General features: G+C 41.1%; 1 protein-coding gene across 3 annotated transcripts in view; it reads left to right on the top strand.

The window, feature by feature from the left end:
- Nucleotides 1-14,085, top strand: part of UBN2 (ubinuclein 2) — a 264,565-nt gene extending 250,480 nt beyond the window's left edge. For 2 of the 3 annotated variants that reach the window (XM_033935206.1, XM_033935204.1), the window contains exons 15-16: nt 3,876-3,965; nt 12,831-14,085. In XM_033935206.1, coding sequence (XP_033791097.1) covers nt 3,876-3,965; nt 12,831-12,880 — 140 coding nt within the window. In that variant the 3' untranslated portion in view covers nt 12,881-14,085. The remainder of the gene's footprint in view (nt 1-3,875; nt 3,966-12,830) is intronic. The other variant, XM_033935205.1, reaches the window with a different exon arrangement.
- Nucleotides 14,086-15,780: the final 1,695 nt, after the last annotated feature.

Raw genomic sequence — 15,780 nt, 5'->3', positions numbered from 1 at the left:
TCAGCGTCTACTCCCCTCTCTCTCTCTTCCCCATTTCCCTTCAGCATTTGTTCCTTTCACCCCCCCTCTCCACTTCCCTTCAGCACCCTTCTTGCAGAACAGCAGCCCCCTCCCTCCCTCTTACCTTTGCTAGCGAATCTAAATTTTTTCTCTCCAAGCAGTCAGAGCCTTTTCTGAAGTCGCATGCGGCTGCTGGAAACTTCTCCTCCTCTGACGCAACTTCCTGTTTCCAATTGTGTCAGAAGAGAAGTTTTAGGCAGCCGCATGAGACTTCAGAAAAGACTCTGACTGCTTGGAGAGAAAAAATTTAAAGGCTCGTGTTGCTCAGAGATAATGAAAATCACCAGGGAAGGGAGGGAGGGCGATGCCTGGACCACGGCGATTAGGAGGAAGGAGGGAGGGGGCTGCGGGACTAAACAATCGGAGATAAGTATTTTGCGCGCGTTTCCTCAATTAACTGCAGGGACAAGGCCATTCCCCGTGAATGACCTTATCCCCATACCCGCAGCGACCAGGTTTTTTTCACCTCCATTTCGGTGGGTTACCTGCGGCATTCTGTACTGTAGGCAATCAGCTGGTGCCAGCGCCTCTCCAGCCTTCTTCGCTGCTGGCACTCCCTACTAGGTTCTCGGGGCCCCTCTGGAGGACCTCTGATCATGCATAGACATCGACGTGATGATGTCATGCATGCAAATGTCATCACGGCGACGTCCGCGGCTTCTTGGTGCCTCAAGCCGTGGCCACTACCTTTAGTGTGCCCCAGCTGAAGAAGTTTTGAGAGACACTGGCATAGACGCACTATAGAGAATCGCACTTGGCAGTACTGAGCGAATCTAAGCGCATCTATATTGTTAGACGTCCTTTGCAACATCACCTTTTAGGCACTGCATAGATGATACCTTAGGAGATCATAGCCATCGCAGGGAAAAAATAAGTTTCCCTCAGGATCCTGCAAACGACAGAGTGCAAATGTAAATGGCTAAGTCCACAACCCATACTCTCTTATTAGACCAAAAAGAAGCTGTTAAGGTACCCGGGGAGGGGGGGAGTTGTGGAGATTTGAACCCATGACCTGTGGAAGATGGAAGAAGTGCTTTTAACCACTGAGCTAAAGGAACTTTTGTTTTGCTAGGGGTTCCTATTATTTTTTAGTGACATTCTGCCATCTAGATGTATATTGATGATGTCACAGTGATGTCAAGATTATGGATAATATTGAAGGGGAGAAAATTCAAGATGGCGTCTCTGTAGCACCAACGCTGTGACGGGCTCTGAGTTGGAAACTTTTTCTTGGAACAGGAACGCTCTGAAAGCGGGAGTAAGATGTGTAAAAAGAAAGGGGAAAGTCAGGACTTAGCCTTCTGAGTCCTCTCCGCTTCCCCTTTCCTCCATCGAGAGATTTGTAGTTCGAACAGTGCGACTCTCCGGAGTGGGTGCAGATGAAGAGACGGCCCTACCCATGCTTAATGTCATTCTGAGCCCGGAGGAGAGACTTCCACCCTCTGACCTAGACATGGTGACGCGCCCGGATCGATTGATGAGCCCTCAGGGAGCTATTAGCGTTGCGGTTTTCTTGTCGCCAGAGGGGAGCATCCAGAGTACAAAAGGAGATTCCAGTGTGCTGAACGCCGATATGGGAGCAGATTCTGAGCTCCTCCTGGAGTCCAAAGGTGCTGTGGGAGGCTTAGAGGGACAGCCCCAAGAGAACTCCAAGAATGAGGAATTGGACCAACAGCAGTAAGCACTTTTATTTACACCTCTGGCTAAACCTTCCATGTAACATTAGACTCTATCTGGGGTGCTGTAGCGCGCTTGGAAAAGATTTTCATAGGAAACAAAATTTCGGTGGATAATTCTTTACAAGACTGTAAAACACAAATTATCATCCTGGAAGCAAAGAATTTTGAGATGGAGAAAAAAATGGAGGAAGCTCAACAAGACCTAAGAGAGATTAAAACTAACACCTTGACTTATAGTCAAGGGTTAGCTGGATTGAGAAACAAAGTGGAGAAAATGGAGAATTACACCCATAGGTTGAATCTACGTTTTGTCAACTTTCCTCAATCCAAGAATTTTAGCCCCCATTGAACTGCTTAAGAAATATCTGATGGAAGTTCTGGGAGTTCCAAAAGAAGCTGTGCCTCTATTTTTTGCCAGGGAAAGAACAGCAGACTCTAGTCTAGGAAGATTTATCTGTGGACAGTTTGAATGTCACACAGTTACTAGAAACATCTTTAGAAGAAGAGTGTATAAGAACAACACTCCTAGTCTCATTTGTATTTGAGTCTGATAAAGACTGGGTGATGAGGTTGTATTTTCGTAGCTCTGATAAATTGTTTTTGGGAGAAAAAGTATGGGTATTTCCTGATGTCTGTGTAGATACACAGGAAAAAAGAAAACAGTTCTTATTGTTACGCCCTCAGGTGTTATCCCTGGGAGCTCATTCTTCTTACGCTTTCCCTGTAAATGCTTAATTCAATATGAGTCTAATAGGTATCTTTTCTTTGATCCTAAACAATTAAAGGCTTTTTAGACTCGGTCAAAAATTGGATTGCTGTGGACCCATGCAGTATTACAGACCCTGTTTAGTGCATGGCCCTAATTTACCAAAATGTGTTAAAGCACTTACTTGTAAATTGGCCACATTAAGATTAACAGTTCTTGTTTATTATTGCTAAAATGAGGTATAGGTTGGTCTCCTCAGATAACAGATTACTGCACATTCTTTGCTGTCCAGGAAAGAATGCTGTATGTTCATTTTGTAACTGAAACCAGCAAAGGAATATATGTAGAAATAAAAACTGAATTTTTTTTTCTGTTTTGGATTTAAGTCCAAATTCTTGGTTCTTAATTAGGAAATAAAAAAGCTTGTGGGCCCCTTTTATCAAGCTGCGTTAGACGTTTTTAGCACAAGCCAGCGCATTAAAGGCTCCAACACTCATAGAATTCCTGTGATTGTCAGAGCACTTACCTCGCCAGCCCATGCTAAAAACCTCTAGGGCAGTGTGGTAAAGGGGGCTGTATTTTTTTTTTAAAGTATGCATCTTTGATTGTACTTCCAATTCGTTTATGAACACATCAATATTTTCTCTGTGCAATTAAGAAAGATTAGAACTTGTAATAAGATGCTTTAAACTTTTGTGATCTTCACTTCTAAATCTAAAAGTCCACATTATACAAATATAGTTTTGCTAGATACTCCATTTTAAGAACAACAAATTTTTTTAAAAAAAAATTTTAGTTGACAACAATTGTCTCAATGCTGGTATCAGTCAATTAGTACCAAAATATAGAGCAATATGTTTCATTGAACTGTTTGAGAGTAGAACCAGACACACTTTTATTATGATGCTTATCATATTGAGCTATCAGACCTTTTTTGGTAATTAGTTAACACCATTCACCTGAAAACAAATACTAGAAGTTGCATCAGCCATTACTGTTGTGTAATTAAATCAGAAAGCTAGTTTTTATACTTAGAAAATATTGTAGCATGATGCTTTCATGGGATATGGGTTAGATTACCTAATCCTCGCAAGTGAGTGTACATTGAAGAGGAAACAAATCATAATGCTCTTAATGGGTTTCAATCCATCCCATCATTTTTATCTTCTCTCATGTTTGAATTACCATTGTAATTAACAGAAGGGCAGTTATATTTCATTACAGTGGGATCCAGTTGCTTGGTTATTGCTTTGCTTCATTGGATAGCTTTGGCTTACTGGTGCTTTCCACGTTGTGGTCACATAGCAATCTGATTTTCAGGTACGAAGCTCTTTTCAGCACTGGGGATATCTTTGGTTTGCTATCATTAATGCTTATGGTTTGTTTTGGGTCTGTAATTTTGCTTTGCTATCTCTCTTCCTCTTGTTTAGATCTACTGAAGGGTTTACAGACAAGTTCTCAGCACGCAGCCACCCTCCCTCATTCCCCTCTGCCTGTTCACTTGCAGCAAGCATACACAGGTAAGGGGCACCAATGCACATGTTTTCATAAGCCTGAAAGGATCACCTCAACCATCTGCAACTACTATGAAGCTGAAAGGAGGTGTCAGGTGCAGAAAGAAAAGACGAGGGTAACCTCTGCACAGAGATCAACTGACCACACACCACTAGTTTTAGCCAGCCCTGCACTTTAGCGGAGCCCATGGGTGGATTGATAGGCAATGTATTTTTTTTTCACAAACACGCAGGCACTAGTGGTACCTTTGCTGGTAAAGATGCTGAGCTCCACCAGTCAAATTACTATAGTGTTGTTACTGCCTAATGCTTCCATTCTGCTCCAAGCATGCCAGGAGTTCTCGCATATGCTCAAAGCAGATCATTTGTCTCTCTGACGTCCCACTGAAATAAGCTATGCATATTGGGCTACCTCTGATGGTGCTATCGACAATAAATTAATAAGAACCATGGTGTTATACTAACCATTATGCTAAAGATTGTATTTATGCAAGAATAATTTGTTGAGGAACAGTAGTAACCTGTACTACATAATGTTTAAGGACATACACTAAGAAAGTTAAGGAAACACTGAATTTCTTATTCTTTATATATAGGGAAGTTTATTTACAAATCTGTATAGGCAATGCATTAATTATACCACTCAGCTTTGGGACCTTATGTAAGGAGAATGGCATTAAGAAAAATATTGATAAAAATCCTGAATTAATTTTACTAGAACAGTCTGAACTCACTCTGATTGGGGGTCCAAGTGTATTTTTCTTTCTATTAACTAGTTGAGATGATGAAAGGGGCTTTTGTGCTTTCAGAAAGGAGTTTGAGGTTTCTATACTTCCCCCTCTGAATTTGCGGGTTTAGTACTCGCAAATTCAGTTATTCGTGGTTTTTTCTTCAGATCCATCCCCTGCCTCCTTCCTGTGTCCCGGACCTTCCCAGACCTTACCTGGTAGTCTAGTGGCTACGCGGGGCAGGAGCGATCCTCCTATGCTCCTGCCCCATGCAGAGCCATCATCAAAATGGCTGCCGTGAGTTCCTTTGGACTCACAAGACTACAACAGGAACTCCCGGCAGCCATTTTTGATGACGGCTCTGCACGGGGCAGAAGCGTAAGAAGATCGTTCCTACCCCACTTCACCATTAGACCACCAGCAAGAAAATATAAAAGCAGAGAACAAAACATAGATCCGTGGTAGATCCTAGGAGAAACAGTGCCTGCCAAAACACCAAACAACCAAAACATAAGTCCAAAAACTAGGAGGCCAGCAAGAAAAACAGTGCCCTCCAGCCATCACAGATCTTCCTCACTCCACAAATCCAGAATCCAAACAGACAATGCTACCAGGGCTTGGATAAAACCTAGTTCAAACAGGTGCCGATGAGGCAGGAAACCACTGCCAAAGTTGGGCCGCTGCACTGTCACAAGTGTCAAACACAAAAGGCTGGTCATTATACACAACACATAGTTTAGCAGGATATTGCAGAGTAAATCACAGTTTTTGGTCAACAAGTTGCTTGCAAGTAGACGAGAACCCCCTCCGTAAGGTCGCCACCTGCACCGAGTAGTCTTGAAACATCAGCACTTTATGGTTTTGAAATGTAAGTTCTTTCCGTTGGCAGTAATTCTTCTGAAGCAGATCTTTGAGAGCAAAGTTTAAAACACGTAGCATGACAATACGTGGACGAACCGCTCTTCCTGCCCAGTCGGTGCGCTCTCTCAATCTGTAGGGGCCCCAGCGTGGAGGTGGTAAGAAGCTCAGTTGGCAGCCATTTTTCAAGCACACCTGCTAAATCACTATCTGGTATGAGTTCAGGAATACCTACCAAGTGGACATTATTGCACCTGGAATGATTTTCAAAGTCTTCCAGTTTGTCTTCACAGGCGGTAAGTTTATGCTGTAGCTGGGCCAACTCTGCGGTTACCGTTGTCAAAGAATCCTCAACCGTGCTCACTTGTTGCTATACTTCGGTGACCCGAGCAGCAAACTCTTGTACAATAGTAGAGATAGCACTCAGAGACTCCTGCACGGTATCAAATCGCATGCACAGCACTAAAACAACCACCTCAGTGATTTTCGCCACCAGCGCTTCATTGACCATTTCCAGCTCCTCGGCGGGGCCCGCCATCTTTCCCTCTGCTCCTGAAGGGGCCCTGACACGTTCTCTTTCCTTTTTCCCCGCCTTAGTAGTCATGTCGGATCTGTTTTTCTCTCCATAAGATGGTAAAGAAAGAAGATGCAAGCAATAAAAGGTGCAAATCGCGGCAGAGTATCGTTTCAAAAGGGCAGTTAGAGAGGGAGAGCTACGGAGCTCAAGAGAACACGTCTTCTCAGCTCATTGTATGGTCACGCCCCTGTTTTTTTTTTTGTTTTTGTTTTTTAAAAAGGTACAAAGGGGAGGGGATTAAAAAAAAGTACAAGGGGTGTATGATTAAAGGAATGGTGGGATGATTTAAAAGGTACAGGGGGGCTATGATTAAAAAGGTAAAAGGGGGGCTATGATTAAAGGTACGGGGGATGATTAAAACTGTACAAGGGGGACTATGATTAAAGGTACAAGGGAGGCTTTGATTAAAACGGTACAATGGGGAATATGATTAAAGGTACGGGGGATGATTAAGAAAGGTAATGGGGTTATGTGGGAGGATGATTTAAGGTACTTGGTACTGGGGGCGTATGTGGGGGTATGGAGCCTGCTTGTCTGTCTGCCTGTTACTAGGCCTGCCCGCCCTGTGCCCTGTCCCGGCCTGCCACTAAACCACCAGAGGGGGAACAGGGTACAGAGCCTGGCAAGGAGTGTGGAGTTGGGTGCAGAGCCTGGCAGGGAGAATTTGGTTCAGGATGTTTTTTTTTTTTCTTGTTCTCCTCTAAATCTAGGGTGTGTCTTATGGTCAAGTTCGTCTTTTGGAGGGAAAAATATGGTAATTTGAAGAGGTAGTGACTTTCATATCTCTGAACCCTTACCTACAATTGTCCTGTTAAAAGTTGTTTTCAATCTACAAGTCAATACTGAAGGAATAACCAGTCTCATACCTTGTAATGATCTTAAATTCTTACTCAGCAAATATAGTTGTACATAAGATGACAAGTATGATGGAGCTACCATAGTTTCACTGATCTTAAATATACATTATAAACCTTTTATGACATTTGGAATTTGTGACTGAAATGAGGGACAAAGGGCGCCACGGTCAAATGGACATATCTTTAAGAACATAAGAATTGCCGCCGCTGGGTCAGACCAGTGGTCCATCGTGCCCAGCAGCCTGCTTATGCGGAGGCCCTCTGGTCAAAGACCATCGCCCTAACTGAGACTAGCCCTACCAGCGTACGTCCTTGTTCAGCAGGAACTTGTCTAACTTTGTCTTGAATCCCTGGAGGGTGTTTTCCCCTATGACAGACTCCAGAAGAGCATTCCAGTTTTCTACCACTCTCTGGATGAAGAAGAACTTCCTTACATTCGTACGGAATCTATCCCCTTTCAACTTTAGAGAGTGCCCTCTCGTTCTCCCTACCTTGGAGAGGGTGAACAACCTGTCCTTATCTACTAAATCTATCTGGGTACAAGAAAGCCCAAAAAAAGAAAAATAATATTTTCCCAGAAATGCCTCTAGATTGATATGCTTAGAACACCCATCCAGGGCAGTCAGAAAGGCTGGGTGAGATGGGCAACAGGGTGTTGCTAGAAATAAAGTACTATGTGGTTGCTACCATGACCGCTACCCAGCTGTGATACTGAAAGATGATGCACCTTCCCAGCCAGCTGCAACACCAAAGGAGGAACCTCCTTCACCAGCCAGTAGGGGGTGCTATTTAACCCGGTGACAGTCCTGCACCCAACAGGTGTGTCCTTTATCTGATTAATCTGACATGCCAATAAATGTTTCAGCCAAAGTTACTTCTCCAATGTTCAGATATTACTTTTCTCAAAGATCATATCAACTTATAATAGGACATATGCTCAGAGACATCTTTAAATGATTTTGAATACTTTTTGAGCCGCACCACCTCAGATACAACTTTTTTTTAATTTAAATTTTTTATTCATTTTTAAACTTTCAAGAAGTGATTTATAATACAATCATATACACTCTTATCACTTTTTAATCACACATATATTGAATCATAATTTAATTCTTCCCTTCCTCCCTCCAATATAACATTATAATTTAAAATAATTTAAAATTAAAACCCACCTTCCCCCCCATCCTATACTTCAATAAATAAAAGGGGAAGAAATAACTATTAAATATCATCATTCCTTACAGTAATTTGTTAATGGCTCCCAAAATTCAATAAATTTTTTATAACGTCTTTGCTGAATAGCTAATAATTTTCTCCATTTTAAAAATATGGCACAATGAATTCCACCAAAAACTATAACTTAATCTATCATAATTTTTCCTATTTTTTGTAATTTGTTGAATGGCAACTCCTGTCATAAGTAGTAATTTATTGTTTTTAGTGGAAATTTGACTTTGTTGTCTCTTACTTCTCTCTATCTGTTGGGAAGCAAAATACAACTCTTGGTTTGACTGTTGTTGAACTCTGAGTACAGTTGTTTTGGTACAAAATTTCTCTTCAATTTCCATGGTTCACTTGGTGGGCAATTTTCAGCACTGTGCACAGGGATACAAAGTCTAAAGGAACTTTTGCTTCACTTTCTCTTTGAAAATTTCCTGGGAAAAAAGTACTTGCAGAAATTTTCACCTGCTGTTTCAGTGGGTACATTTTTCCCTTGAAAATAACTGTGCCCACAGCAGAAACACATGACTAAAACAAATCTCAGTAACCAAATTAGCCATGAATTCGATAACCTGGGTGAATATGAAAATCCCTATTAATTATTAATAGAGCTCCATACCAGTATAATGTACAATAGAGTGTTTGAAAAATTTGTCTAGTAGACTAACATTGTACAAACCAAATAGTGCTAACAGCTGGAAATTGCTTTTACCTTTCAGTTAAAGCATTGATGCACTACTTTATCCATAAAACAACCCCGAAGACTTCATCTTACAATGGGAAAGATTATGCTCCAACACCCTTGATGACCTAGCCTCACTTCAAACCAAAACCAGAACTAGCAGAAGATCAGATAAATGATTCGACTCTGAACTGCTACAACTCAAAAGGCAATGTAGACAACTAGAAAGGAAATGGAGAAAATCGAACTCTGATCATATAAAATCTGCCTGGAAAAAAATCAACACAACAATACAAATTACAATTAAAGGAAAAGAGAAAAGCACACTACACCAATCTAAAAGGCACTGAAACCCAAGACATCAAAAACTATTCCAAATTCTAAAAACCCTAACTGACACCAAACCCTACCTGACCACTAACAATACTATTACCCCCTCAGCCATGCTATTAGCAGAACACTTCCAAAATAAAATTACTAATGCAAGAGCCACCCTCAGTGACTCCTCTACCCATCATAACGAATTCACAATTCTCCCCACAGATAGAATACTGCAGCAGACAGAATATGGTCTCAATTCCCCAACATTCAATGGCCCGAATTCAACAAATACTACAAAAAATACAGCCATACATTCTGTGACCTCAACAACTGTCCACCATATCTCCTAAAAACATCCAGCACAAAATTTTGCGCTCTTCTTCTGAACTGGATACAATTCTCGCTCATAAATGGCCACTACCCAACCAACCTCAGCGAAATCATCATCACCCCGATCCTCAAAGACCCCAAAGGACCGATAGACCACAGTTCTTCAACCGCCGGTCTGCGGACTGGTCACGGTCCGCAGAAAATTCCTGCCGGTCCGCACAGAACCGGCGAGATCAACATCTTCAATTTCCTGCCGGTCCATGCAGGACCAGCAAGATCAAGGAGCACAGGGCCGGAGAGATAATGGGGAGCCTCAGACTGTGCTTTCTTCCCTCCCAGCGGCTCTCCTTACAAGCGCAGCGATTCAGGAAGGAAGCCTTGGAGCTTTTGCTGAGTCGGGCCGCCTCTGATGATGATGCAACTTCCGCTTTCCTCAGAGGCAGTGCGACCCAACAAAGGACCCGAGGCTGCCTTACTGAATTGCAGGGTTGGCAAGTAAGGAGAGTTGCTGGGAGGGGAGAAAGCTGCTGGGCATGGTGAAAAAAAAAGGGACAGCTGTTACTGGACCTGGAGAGGGAGGAGAGATGCTGCTGGGAGGGGAGGAGGGAAAGGAGTTTGGGAAGCTGCTGGGTAAGTGGAAAAAGGGACAGCTGCTACTGGACCTGGAGAGGGAGAAGGAGAGATGCTGCTGGGAGGGGAGGAGGGAAAGGAAAGGGAAGAGAGTTACTGCTGGACAGGGGGAGGAGGGAAGGGAGAAGAAAAAAGGAAGGAAATAGCTTGCAGGGAGATTAGAGGAGGGGAAGGGGAGAGACAGGAATGAGATGGGAAGGGGGGTCAGCAGAGGAATCGAGAGGGACAAATATGCTAGATCTGGTGTAGGAGAGATAAAAATGAAGAGAGCAGTGAAGCTGGAATGAATTGTGTAAAAAGGAGAGAGGGGCATAGGCTGGATGGAAAGGGGAGGGGGCATAGAACGAAGACAAATACCATATGGAAGGGGGAGAGGTCAGACAGTAGATGGAAGGGGCAGATGCTGGATTGAAGAGACAGAGAGGGCAGATGCTGGAAGGAAGAGAGTGAAAAGAAGATGAAAGCAGAAACCAGAGACAACAAAAGGTAGAAACAAATAATTTTATTTCTATTTTGTGATTAGAATATATCAGATTTGAAATATATATCCTGCTAGACTGGTGGGGACTGCAAAGTCCAGGCAGTGGCTTAGGGCTCTCTCTGACCAGGGGGGGCAGTTGCCTAGTTGCACTCCCCTAACCCTATTCCTGCTATGTGTGACTGCGGTATTCTGTTAGCATGATATTTCTGTGTAGCATTCTGTAATGATTTGGCTTATTCAGTTTTCTTGATAGTAGAGGGGATATATGTGAAGGAGAGGGGAGACAGGGGTTTTGTTGATCCTTGCTCTGTATTATTTGTATTTATAAAATGACAATTGTACAGAATATTGTTTCTTTTTATACTTTAATAAAATACATTCAGTATACAATCATAACTGAGGCTTGTGTGGATGGGATCAGATGGTTTGCGAGGACCGAGCTCACGGAGACGGGGCGGAAACGGGGTTTTTAAATTTCAGTCCTAGTAGTTTGCCGGTCCACAAAATAATTTTTTTTTTCCCGCCGGTCCATAGGTGTAAAAAGGTTGAAGAACACTGCGATAGACCAAATAACCAACTACAGACCCATTGCCTCTATTCCACTCTATGTCAAAATAATAGAAGGACTAGTTGCCAAATTCCTCTCCAATTACCTAGAAAACCAAAACATACTCCATCCCACGCAATCCGGCTTCAGAAACAACTTCAGCACAGAAACACTACTAGGATCTCTCCTGGACACAGCCAGACAACACCTTAGCTCAGGAAAAAAAATGATGCTCATACAACTAGACCTGACCGCTGCTTTCGACTTGGTGGACCATAACATACTACTACAAATCCTAGATACAATAGGTATCACAGATAAAGTATACTCATGGTTTGAAGGATTCCTTAAATCAAGAACCTATAGAGTAAAATCTGACAAAAAAAAATCTGAACCTTGGTCAAACCCCTGCCCCAAGGATCCCCTCTATCACCGACTCTATTCAACCTCTATACAGCCTCCCTCAGCTCACACCTGGACAAACAAGGCATAACTTGCTACAGCTATGCAGATGACATTACCATTCTCATACCCTTCGATCAACCAAAACTCTCCATAACAAACAATACACCAAGTAGCAAATCAGTAGCAACCTGGATGAAAGATCACAAACTGAAATTTAACCCAGATAAAACTAAATTCATCCTCCTAGAAAACAACAAAATACCAACCACAACCAACATTGAAATCAACGCAATCAACTTCCCCATTCAAGTCACCCTAAAATTACTAGGAATAACAATAGACAGATGCTGCACCATGCAACCGCAAATCAATAAAACAATACAAAAATCATTCAGTCATTAGAAACTTAAGACAAATTCAGAAATTCTTTGAAAAAACTCAGTTCCAGCTCATAGTTCAGTCCCTAATACTAGGCCTACTGACTACTGTAACATCCTCTATCTTCCTTGCCCTGCAACTATAACAAAACAACTACAAACTATCCAAAACACAGCACTAAGACTCATCTAATCATTGAAGAAACATGACCACATTACAGAAGCATATCTCAAATCACATTAGCTTCCAATACCAGAAAGAATACAATTTAGATTCTACTGTCTATTATTTAAGACTTTATACGGAGACAGTCCAATCTACCTTAATAATCGCCTCATCCACAACACCTCAACCAGACATAGGAAAACTCACACCCCTTTCTCATACCTCCCAATTAAGGAGGTCAAATGTAAAAAACTATATGATGGCCTCCTGGCCACTCAAGCAGCCAAACTAGACAACCAAATCGCCAATCTACTGACGCCATCCCTCGACTACAAGACTTTTAGAAAAGAAATAAAGACAATACTCTTCAAGAAAGCCCTGAAAAAAGAAATAACACCGCAAGTTTCAATCACCACCTCTCACTAAAGCCAACTACCCAAACAAATAACCATACACAATTCTTACTCTCTTTGAAAATGTCCAAACTTTTTTTTTTCTAGTAAGTTCTTGTTGTAATACATCCTTGATAATTCTTTTGTGATCTGTCTTGAACTGCAAGGTAATGGCGGAATAGAAATCCCTAATGTAATGTAATTAATGCTTGTTATAAATTACTGTATAACCAAAATGGCTATAAAATATATACTGCAGCTGGGATTTTTTCTCTTATGTTTTTTCTCTTTATTGCCAGAAGGAGGCCAAAATAAAGGAGATGCTAAGCTACAACGGAAATCCCAGTGACTTCCATACAAGCAAAGGGAGCACACAGCAGTTCTGACTAAATAGTCCCACGGAATCAGTCCAGAGAGTGGATACAAGGTCACAGCGCTGCTGATTTTGTCAATGTTTACATATTCTGATCCCAAGCACTGTGGTGAGAGGAAACTAATACTTGATCAAAGCAAAAGGAGGCAGCAATGAAGATGATGAGTTCTCACATGGAATCCAGTACTGCCCCCTTCCTCCCCCCCACACTTCGGTGGTTTGATCTGTTATGAAAAAGTGGAAGGCTAATGAAACCCCAAGGTGGCTTTAAGACAGAGTTGTCAAATCCCACAGCAGCACATGTCTGTTTTTGAGAAGGGGTAACAATTAAAATAGACTTAGTTAATTAGAAACTCCACTCCAGTGATGAGTTACTGCAAAACAGATGAATTCTAATCCATAAAATGATTGTCATTCTACCAATAGGTGTTAGCATTCATTTTAAGACCATAAGTTTAGAACATAAAATCGAAGCGTGAAGCTTTGTGCACAACCATAAACCTCAAATTTTTCTGAAATTCAGATGTTAGCTTTGCAGTTAACCTGTGTTGCTTCAGGACTTTGGGAGAGTGACTTGATTCACTGGAGGTATGCTCTGATTCTATATTGGGGTAATCTCTATCCCTAGCTTACTGTTCTATTAAATTAGGAATGTAGGTGGTCTTCATAATATGCTGCAGATTCAGTCCCTTGTTAGACTGTTGAGTCTGAACTTTTGTTCTCAGAGCAGATGAGCAAATGTTTCACTGAGCACACTTATACTTTTTAAGATAGTAATGTGCCATACATTCTCTCTCTCTCTCTCTCTCCTGACTTTTCCATTGCCTTATGCACCCTGTGAAAGGGATACTGTGGATGCATGCTGTATAGCATAAGAGGTCTTTCAAATGCCTTAGAAGGCATGGAGGAGTGCTTCCTGGCTTCTATACCATAATAAAAGGATTGGGTTTTTTTTAACATTACTACTCAATCAACTTAATTTTTAACGTAAAATCTAATTAATTTTACAGTAATTCTTGGTGCCCAGGTTGTCAGATCTTCATAGCATCAAATCCTGTCGCTGGCGATGGGTATGGCTGGTGCCAAAGGATGTACTGTCATTTACCATTTTGGATGTAAGGGCTTATGGTAAAAAAAAAAAAAAAAAAAGAATTGAAGAAGCTACTAAATTTGTGTTGTTAGTGTTCCCTGTGCTTTTTGCAGCTATAAAAAGGAGTGCAAAACTTTCTAATACCCTTCTACTGTTTTCTGTTTGTTTCTGTATGTTTTTCCTTTGCTTTCTTTTAAAAATTCTTTGTAGTAGCCCTACCTTTTGTACGTATTCATTTCTTCTCTACAACTGCTGCTTTTTCTGATCATACTCTTCTAATAATCTTTGAGATTGGTTCCTCTGAATTTGTAGCTTCAGCTGAATAAAAATGAATTTTAGTTGACCTTAAGGTTCAGGGAAGTTAATGTACAATTTTCGTAACTTTCAGAGGGAAGCTAGTAAATGAAATATAATTGGTAGTTTCTACTCAGGAGAAATTTAAGTTTCACATGGACAGTAGGTTATGATAAACAAGATTGAGACTGCATTGTGAGTCTCTCACAGTGCCTTCCTTTACTTTATGTGTGTCTTGTTAATCTTGTCAATCTCCTGCTTTTTATGAAAACTGTAAATTTCCACTACGTTTAAAAACTGTAGTTCTACAATTCTTTCTGTCCTCAAGAAAGCTTGTTTTACCACATATATCAAACCTCAGGGAGCAACAATCCTATGTTCTGACTAGTTATTGTAGCAGGCATAACAAACCAAGAAATACCAGCAACAGCTACTCCTTTATAGGAGCTAGTTATTTTTGCGGCACAGTAAGTACTGCCAGCAACTGCTGACATAATGGACTTCTCAGGCTGTATTATAGAAAGTTGCATCTGTGTCTGATGGCTTTTAAGTTGTGTGTGTATTTAAAAAAGAAGAAAAGTCAACATAACTCAATGCTCATGTTTATATATTTAGAAAATAGTTGAGAAAAATCAAGCTTTGTGATTTCTGAGACAGCATCATGTGACCATGCATGTACATTGCATCCATTAGGGGTACTAACTAATGACAAAACAGCTTTAACAAAGATTGTACCACTTTAAATATCATTGGGATGTCACATTGGTTAGTGAAATGTACACTGAAAAAGGATTGAAAGTTCACTGTTTTTAAAGACTGAAAGCAAAATCAGAGAGGATTTGGACCTATGATGTGGAGTACACATTAAAATTATCTATGAACATCCCAGTTGAAAAAAAACCTCAAGGGCAAACATTTGGGGGCCCATGTTAGAATCCATTAATTGAATGAAAATGCATATATTTATATTGATGATATGCTGGTTTGTGTCTCTTTGTATATATATATTTATGTAGAGAGAAAAAACTGAGTGTATGGCCAATCCTGGGACTCAAGTTGTAACACTGCTGCCCAAAAGATTTCAAGTTTGGGTCTCTTGTCTGGAGCAGAGATGATATTCTAGGTCCTGGGAACAAAGGTGGCTGTTGCTACTCTAGTGACTCTTGCAAGCAGAAGAACAGCACTCAGGACTGGAGTTCATCTTCCCTTCAGCCAGTAAAAGGGCTGACTGGTCACATGGGCTTGCTTTCAGAGGGAAGATGATAAAGTAGGAAAAAAATGGTTATTCTTTTACTAAAAGAACCATAAAAAGCAATCATGGTATAAAGACAACCTTGGCGCTTCCAAAACATGTTTAGAAATAACAGATAAGCGATCAAAATGTATGTCTATATAAAACAAACTAACTTAGTTTCCTTACTGCAACATGGTACCAAGTACAGTAATTGCTGACCAACTTCCAGACGTCTATATTTTTTACATGATGCTGCTT

This window comes from Geotrypetes seraphini, chromosome 2 (genome assembly GCF_902459505.1).
Source record: "Geotrypetes seraphini chromosome 2, aGeoSer1.1, whole genome shotgun sequence".
NCBI classification, from domain to species: domain Eukaryota; kingdom Metazoa; phylum Chordata; class Amphibia; order Gymnophiona; family Dermophiidae; genus Geotrypetes; species Geotrypetes seraphini.
The sequence above is the reverse complement of the archived record's forward strand: the minus strand, read 5'-3'. Positions and strand labels throughout refer to the sequence as shown.